This window comes from Phaethon lepturus, unplaced genomic scaffold, assembly GCF_000687285.1.
Source record: "Phaethon lepturus isolate BGI_N335 unplaced genomic scaffold, ASM68728v1 scaffold30484, whole genome shotgun sequence".
In the NCBI taxonomy this organism is placed as follows: domain Eukaryota; kingdom Metazoa; phylum Chordata; class Aves; order Phaethontiformes; family Phaethontidae; genus Phaethon; species Phaethon lepturus.
Window position 1 is genome coordinate 411 of NW_010534516.1, and position 8,752 is coordinate 9,162.

The following is an 8,752-nucleotide window of genomic DNA, read 5'->3' on the forward strand; positions in this document are numbered from 1 at the left end:
GGCGGCCGGGAGGGGAGAAAATAGCCCTGATTCCCTGCGGCTGCTCGGCGTCACGTACGCACCGTGCCCTCCCGGCAGAGGAGCAGGGGCTGGCGCGGGGAGGGCATGGCTCACTTTTTTCTTAGGAATGCCTCCCTCCGTCTCGCCGCTGCAGAGAAGTTCCCTTTTGGTGTTTACATGGTGCTTGTGAGCCCTCGATGGCCGGGGACTAGGCTGAAGTCATGCACCAAAGGGCATCTGAAGTGGTGGAGAAGCCAGGCGCTCGCCGCAGCGTGGAGCAGGGGCGGGGGGCCGCCACGGGCTCCGCCAGGCGGTTGCTCAACCACAGGAAGAACTTGTTTCCAGCCCCAGATGGTGATCACATCGTGCCATGAGACCAGGAGGATGGAGAGAGCTCCTGAGAGCTTTGTTTAGCTCTTGTGCAACTCTGCACTCCCAGCCCACGAGTTAACCCTCCTGAGCCACCTGGGCTTATTCCACCATTGCCCTGAGCCGTACAAGGGACGGAGCAAAATCAGCAACGCCTAGTCGCGGCTCTCAGGGCAGCCCTAAACGTGCAAAAACCTTGAAGGTCACTAAAGAAGGGTGTGAGGGTCACACAAGGAGGTCCCCAGCCCAAGGTCATTCAAAGCCAGTGACAGATCAAACTCCAGAGCTTCTGGTGCAGGCTACCGGACTTAAAATGCTCCCTTACACATCGCTGGTCATTGAGGTAGAGCCCTGGGGAACAGATTTTGACTGGCGGCGGAGCGACTTTGCTCAGCCAGGCACAGCGGCTTCGTGGTGCTTTGGTCAATGAAGAGCAGGGCTGTCCCCATGCCAGCCCCCTGCCCAGCCCCACCTCAGCCTGCGGCAGCGAGCCGCAGCGTGCAAGGGCAGCACGTCTCAGCTGCGGACACTGGAAGCCTGTGTGAAGCCAAGAGTTCATCCCGCTGGAGGAATAATCTAGGAGAGCTGCTGGCCACGATTCCGATGCAGCTCTCCTTGTGCCAGGTACGGCTGGCTGCTCGTTGTGAGCCCCCAGGGAAGCAGAGCTCTTCTCGAACAGCACAACAGCCAGATTCCAGGGTCTAGGTCTGGATTTGCTTAGGAACTGCAATTTAATAATGCTTTTTGGAAGAGGAGCTGGCTTGAGAGTTGGCCTGGGGTCCACACAAACCAGCCGGGTGAGGAGAGGTAATAACCCGTACTCTGAGCCCCGTGCTCATCCCCCACTTCCCTCCTCACCGCAAAGCCAAACACACCCACTAGTACCTTCATCCTAACTCTTCCCACCACAAGCCAACCATGAACATCCAAGAAGCCCCTTTACAATGTGTCTTTTTTCATCTGCCAGCACATTGGCAGCCAAAGGGGAGCAAAATAAGTCCAATATTACTTCTGAGGGCGTGATCATTGCAGTCATTGCTGTAAGAGCATCCTTTATTTTTTTAACCATCCAGACATGCAAGACCAGGAATGCAGGTGAGATGCAAATCCCAGTTGCTTGGGCTGTTTTTCCCAATATTCACGCCTCAGCAGCGATACGCACCAGCAGCAGTTTCCAGAGCTTTGCCTGGTTTCTCAAATGACTGTCAGTAACTTAACTGGCAGTTGCCAGCTTCAGGCTATAACTGGGAAAATGCGCCCACTCAGCTCTGGAGCGGTCCAGGAAAGCATTCCTAATTCCCCCTCCCATTCCCAGCTGAATTGGGGGAGGCAGGGAGGGGAGAAAAGAGCATCAATTGAGGCTTTCACTTCCCAGCAATGATGCTCATCTGCCACTGAAAATTAACTCCGTGTGTGTCTTATTTTCGCTGTGGTTTGCTCTCCGTGGTTGCCAAAAGGGAAATGATACCCCTTCCCCCATGTGCTCATCCCACTGCTGCGGCCGCGCCCCCCTCAGGTCTCGCCCCCGCCGTTACTGCCTGACCTTGTCCTGGCTGCATTACATTTACTGGCACGGGAATAAAGACCTCTCTGCGCTTCACAGGGGGCTTTTCTAAGGACATTCACAGCTGAAGCAGGTAGAAATGAGTGGCTTTCTCTGCAGAGAACTGTTCACTCCCAGAAGACACGGGAACAGAGAGCCTTGAATGGAAGGGACCCAGCATCCGTATGCTGCAGGTGCAGCGACCCCGAGGATGGCCCTTGGACCCTGTCCTGGCTGCAGCCCCTTCGCAGGGGCTCGGCAGGGGCGCGAGGCTGCGGGCGGGCAGGGCGCAGCCAGCGACTCACCTCCCGGGCTGGTCGGGGTATTTGTGTTTGCAGTACGCCTCTAGTGATGCGTACACCTTCTCCCGTAACGCCTCCACTTCAGCCGGGTTGGAGAGACCTTTTGAGTCTGAAAGGCAACGAAAGGACCATCAGCCAAAACCCTCCAGGCTTTCCAGGCAGGCCAGGACCCCTGTGTATCCCCCCAGGATGCACAGCCCCCTCCATCCCTCCTTGCACCACCAGACCAGGGCACAGCATGGACGCGGGGGCTGAAGCCCAGGAATTTGGGGCAGTACGTAACACCTCCCGGGGAGCGTTCAAGCCGTGAAAGGTTTGCCCTGTCACTACAGATCTGTTTTACCCCACCACGTACCCCAACCCCAACCATTTTGCCTCATTCCAGTGGTCACAGAACCTTACAAAAGGGGCTTAAGTCCCCCCCAAGTCCTGGGCTTGTGGGATTTCTCTCTCCAGCGCGAAGCACTGCAGAGCAGGGCTAAACGAAAAGCCCTGGCGCGGCAGGTCCCCCACGACGCGGCGAGGATCTGGTTTTAGTAGGGTGAAAGGGAGAGTCAAGCCATCGATATCCCCAAGCACAGGCACCATGCGAACCTCTCCAGATTCCCCTTCTTCTACCATATATGGCTAATCCCAAATTACAGACAATAAATTACGGGTGATTACACGAGGCGGAGGGGGCGGTGTGGAATAAGTCAAGCAGAAAAACAAACCCAAGAAACAGCAATAAACCCTGTTGAAACGCCCTGGCCTGGGTTCGGTGGGAAAGGCCAAGGAAAGAGCCGGGCTTGGGCACAGACCTGGGGCACAGACCATGCTCCTGCGAGGGCAGGGAGGGGAAGGGGTGGCCGCAGATGTGGAGGTCCATCCTCATCTGCCATCTGCTTTTGCTCTGGACTGACCCGCTCTAAAACACAGAAAACCCCCCAACAGAGCGGCACAGGCATCTGCAGGCTGGCAGCCCATCTATCTCCTGCTGCAGCAGGGCTTTGCTCTCGGAAACGCCGGAGACAACCCCAGCGCTGAACCTTCTCCTTCCCTTGGGCAGCTGGGGCCAAGCGGGAGCAGCGAGCAGCGTGAAGCCTCCTGGAGGCTGTAAAACTAAGCAAGCTGCGGACAAAAGATCAAGTTCTTGGGTATTTTATGAGCACGTTTCATGCCTTTCACCCTCCCCAGGTCTGCAGAGGGCTTTTCCAGAAATGCAGTTAATAGAAGCCCTTGGATGTTGAGATCGGGAAACAGAGGACAATAATGTCAATGCTCTAACTTTGCTCTAATCCATACTTTTGTCTTGAAGGATATCTAGATTCATTTTTGCTGCTATTCAGGGACAAATCCCTCAAGCACCAGATCTTTCTTTGTACCGAGTAGGCTGAAACACTGAAAATAGGAAGACAGGGTACATCGATCAAGCCAAAGCCCTTCAAGCTGAGCAGAGAACTCAGCCCGTCAGTAGGAATCAGCTCCAAAAGCAGCATTCGCCACCTCCTCAGATGATCGCAGCCGAGTCCTGGCCAAGGCTGGGCCCTGCACGGAGAATATTTTGGGCCATGAAACCACGCTACCCTCTACAAAGGGGAAAACACCCCTTGGAAAAGGAGGCATGAAGAGCAACCCTGGGCATGGATCCAGATCCATCCCTGACCTGCAAAGGACATGCTTGTAAGGTGGCAGATGCACGTGAAGCGCTTAATTTGACTTTCATGCTTGCCTCTCTTCCTTTTTGCCCTGTCCTCAGGAGCTGGGTGCCCTCAGTTACTTGCAATGGAGCTTTATAGGTTAAGAAAAGGAGCCGAAAGGACACAGCATCAGCCAAGAGAGGACAGGAGAGAAGGTAATGGCATGTACCGGGGTTGAAGAGGACAATGGCTCGCAGGCAGCCTAGCTCTGTCTTGTCCATCTGCATGTCTCGCATTTTTGACACGAGTTCTGTCAGTACTCTGCAAAGGACACAGAAATCAAAGGCGTCAGTGTTAAAAAGAAATTTAAAAACACCCAGGTGTCAGACCCAGAGTGAGGTCCTCCGGTGCATGGTTAATGAAGTCATGGGATAGTGCTCGCTTATACCAGCTGAGGATATGCCCTCGTTTTCCTCCTGTATCAAAAATAGCTCTTTAGAAACATCAATAGTTCCTGTGAGATACAACAGCGACCATAAAAACTGGCTTCATATATTCACTGAGAGGCTTTGGCACCTGAGAAAGCTGCCTAAAACCAAAAAATAGTAATATAAAAAAAAAACCCAACAGGTATCTAAAAGCAATTTCCTCTGCCGGTAATTTTTATTACTCCCTTTGCTCTTACTGCAGGTGCCGGTCTTGAAATATTTTCGACTGATTGCCCAGTTTTTCCTGTTAGATCCTGCAGTGAAGTCATGATCTTGCACTTATGACCTCACAGGAAACAAATGATGTCACCCAGGTTCGAAGAACAATTTCCTTGCAAAGCAAAGGTGATTTGGTTTCAACTAAGCCGTATCAAGATGAGTCTTGGGCAGAGAAATAAGCCACAAACTAAGCGGTGTCTGGAGCCACACCGTGGGTCAAACATCCTGGAAGTCTGGCTTTAAAACACTTTCCCAAAGCACGAGATTAAAGAGCCCTCAGGATACGTATGTGGAACCTGCTGGGTATTTTTGGTGCTTTTTCCATTGTGAAAATGCAATCACGTCTTGGTCCAATTAAAGATGAAAAGAAATAAAGGAGCGGCCTCCTCGTATCATTAGAAGGCATCTGGACCCCATGAAAGAGGCTTTGATTTGCACTGGGCAGCCCTTTCCCTGACTATTTCGGGCTGTTGGTTTCTGCAGGTTTAAGAGGAGGGATTTAACGTCACTGCCTGCAGCAAGGACCAGGACGTTGCCGTGTGTGCCGTGGGACCGACGCGCCTCAGCCCGGGCTCCTCCGACCACGAGCCCACGTGCCGACGCATCTCCATCCAGCCCCTCCGGCAGGTGGCAACGCGGGGAATGGAGGCAGGCCGGTGCGGAGACAGAGACGGGGATGTCCGGGCAAGGTGGCCTGAGATGTGTTCCCCGCCGTGCATCCCTCCCTCTGCCCACCTGTCGAAGATGGCCCCGACGCCCGCACTGTGCGCGCTGTTCCGGTGCACGTGGAGCCCGGTGGCTAAGAGGATCCCGTCTTTCACGGCTATGGAGCGGTGGGAGAAGGAGGCGATTAGGAGCTCATTCCACCCTGGGGAAGAGAAAACAACCGAGGCCACAGGTTAGAGCCATGGGTCCTCAGCGGGTTTGGGGATCAGCAACGTCACCTCCCTGGCACTAAAAAGAGAGGAGGAAACCGCTCAAGAACTGCCTCTGCTAGAGTAACATGGCTGGATATGGGAAGGGAGGGGGGACCCAACCCTTTCTTGGATGTCAGGGAAGGAAAAAACTATTATGGAGCAAATGCACTAAAAATATAACGCTAATAAGGGAAGCAGTTTCCTCTATAAACCTTGCAGGCACCAGAACAAACAGCTCTCTGCCCTGCTCCTCTCGCTGTGAACCTACGAGTGGGTGTGGAGTCCTGCGTTCCCCGTCTGACCTTCTACTCCACGTCTCTGAGCAGTTAAAGACCTGTTACCGCTTTCTATCAGCTAATGGGGCTCATTTTCAGGCCATAGTGGGGCACAAGAGCTCATTCACCATTATTCAACTGCACAAATTGGGACCATGAAAATTCTTGCTTGCAGGTTTGTTGCTTCTGCCACCTAAATAGTGGAAGGGATTGCCTCTGCTCTCACTTGCCGCTGTACAGGGATGTCCCACGGCCATGACTGCTCCAGGAACAGCTTTCCATAGCTGCTTGGAAATCAGCTTTTGTCTCATTAGTTACTGGGCATGGTACTTGAGGAGATAGGAAAACACATCCTCTGAGCCCGGACACCATGGGAGCAGTTTGAGCTAGTTACAAATGGGGGAAGGAAGGAAGATGCAACCTCCGTCCCCGCCTTCCAGCTCCCCTTCCTAATTTAAAACATCTTCAAATTCTTAAATCTGCTACCAGCTGAGTTCGAGAATGTCTGAAACAAACCCGTAACAAGAAGAAATGCTGTAAAGTTTTGAAGGGTGGAAATTTTGGTGACTTTGAACGAGGAGAAGCATCTTCATTAAGACAAGATGGGTCTTCTGCAACCCTGGGGAGTCTCACGCTCATCACGTGGCTGTTTTACCCAGCCTGAAAATGTTCTGGTGTCCAGAACACAAGGCTGCTTGGCAGGGTCCAGACACATCAGGATATTTGTTTTCTTTTCTTTTTTTCCCCCAGGCTGGAAAAGCAATGCAACAATATCCTTCACCTCCTCTCCTGCCACAGAAACACGTCTTTTCTCACTGACTGGGAGAAATACAAGGTCCACGTGTCCTGTATTTACCTACTGTTGTAGAGCTGGGTTGTGCCATTAGACATGTTGACAGGGAATAAAGTTCCCTCTTTCCTAAGTGGCCACAGGATGTTTCCACCCCAATCACGAGAGCGTTTATTTGGCTATTTACTGGGTGAGGCCTGGCACTTGCAGAGGGATTGCAACACTGTGAAACCCAAGGAGGACGGCGGAGTAGAGGAGTAGACAGAGGACGCACCGGGAGCCTGCAGGAACAGTGCCCCGTGGCTGACGAGGACCTCCCAGAGCCAGACCCACGGAAAGGTGCCGTGGGTGCCTCCCACCAGCGGCCACATGCAGACCCACAGCAGCTCCACACGCAGCCCCTTCCACCCAGTGCTTTCACCAGAGCAGCCCCAAAGAGCTGACAAGATAAAGAGGCAAGCGGGAAAAAATAGGTATAACCACAGGCAGCAAATCTGAGTTAATCAAACAAGTCTACCCTAAGAGTTTTGCATTTCAGCCCAAGCTCTGGAGAAGCAGAGCAGATTTCTTTGACTCTTGCAACTCCTTTCTCATCAAACAAGGTGGCTGCAGCCTGCGGGGATGCTTTGGTTCCTCTGGGGTAGGGAAGGCAGCTGGCAGCGCAGCGACCATCGTGTTAGCCCATCTCGCTACCAAGTTTCCCCATCAGCCCTATAAAATGAACTGCAGCAGGGATGTAGTGCTCAGCATCCCTTGCCAGCCTGGCCTCGATGCAGAGAAAACATCAGGTTACTCCCGTCTCAGCCATAACAAGCTTGGAAACATGAAAACCCAGGGAAGTTGGGTTTCCTTGTCCTCCAAAAAGCTTGGAAAGGGGAGATTTTTAAATGATTCAGGATTAGAGGAAGGCTACTGCCAGCCCGCCCAGCGCCGCCCCTCCAAAGATGCGTGCTCCACTTAATTTTGCCTCCAAGGATGCATGACTGAACCTGACTGACGCTCTCAGCTAAGTTTTAATACTTAAATATTTCATGGGCAGGTTCGCAGCAGGCTGCTCTCCCCACTCAATAATAGATAGAGCCACTGGTAAAAAGACTTGGGGGAGGTTAACTGAGGCCCCAACAGAGACACTTGGAGCAGGGACCCCATCGGAGCCTCTCGAGGTGCTCAGCCCACCCCATGGCCATGGGGTTAGAGTCACCATGAAATCTGGGTTGTGATGGGGTCTGCAGCCCCCTCTCCTCCTACCCCATGAAGTGGCCCCTCCAGGACGCCAGCTCAGAGTTGGGCATAACAAGCACCAGCACAAAGGAGAGAACATCAGGTCAGAAAATCGCCAGTTCAGCTTTCATTAGCCACCTTTTAAAGAGAAAGGAAAACCTTGAACTGTTGTTGTGGGTTTTGTTTCCATTTCACAAAAGAAAAAGGCAGCTTTTTGTCTGAATCCAGTTCTTCCCTGTGATATTTGCAGAAAGCCCTCAAAGATTTCTATAGAGATGCTTCCCCTGCTCATCCACTCTCACAAGAGGCTCTAGAGACCCTCTTCAAAAACACACTTTTTGTATTTTCCAGAGAGGGCCCTGAGCCAGCTCTGGCAATACTCAAACCCACCGCCAAGTCAGAGGAGCACCTTCCCCAAAGCTAGCAGGAGCCGTTTGGGGAGGGCATGGGACTTGGCCAAGTCTGCAGCAAGAATAAAACCCCCAAATTCTCCATTCCCAGAATACTGCTGTAACCACTAGATGAAATGTGACTATAAAAATCTCCTTTCAGTAATATAAGAAGAGTGGAAAACCTACACCAGTAAATGGTGTGACTTAATCGTCCAGAAACCATTGAGGTCAAGGATTTCAGAGAGGTTGCAAGAAGGACTGGGTATTTGTATGTAGGGCCAAGGTACGCAGTTTACACTGGTTGATAGTCAATAAAAAATTGCTGCAAGTATTAGGATTCATGCATTTGGGCTATAGTCAGCCTTATTAAACAAAATGACAGCTAGTGTTTGTGTGGTGGGAAAGGGGAAACATCAACCCTATCATCTACCTGCTCTGGAGCCCTTGTACCTTCTCCTGAAGCAACCTGGACAGACCTTGAACCGGAGTAGTTCTGGCAGTTCCTACATTTTGTGTTGAAGTGAATACTTCGCACTTGGTTCTTAAAGCACTTTCCTGCCCAATGGCATGGGCATCTATCTTGGGGCACACACTTTCTACAGTAAGGAGGCAGGAAT

At 52.2% G+C, this 8,752-nt stretch overlaps 1 protein-coding gene across 1 annotated transcript in view; it reads right to left on the reverse strand.

Annotated features, from left to right (window-relative positions):
* Positions 1–2,213: 2,213 nt before the first annotated feature.
* The window catches only part of LOC104619621 (retinoic acid receptor RXR-alpha), a gene marked incomplete at its 5' end in the record, with an annotated part of 27,562 nt that continues 21,023 nt past the window's right edge, over positions 2,214–8,752 (reverse strand). The window contains 3 exons of the mRNA XM_010285560.1: positions 2,214–2,323; positions 4,063–4,154; positions 5,276–5,408. Of these exons, the coding sequence (XP_010283862.1) occupies positions 2,214–2,323; positions 4,063–4,154; positions 5,276–5,408 (335 nt within the window). The remainder of the gene's footprint in view (positions 2,324–4,062; positions 4,155–5,275; positions 5,409–8,752) is intronic.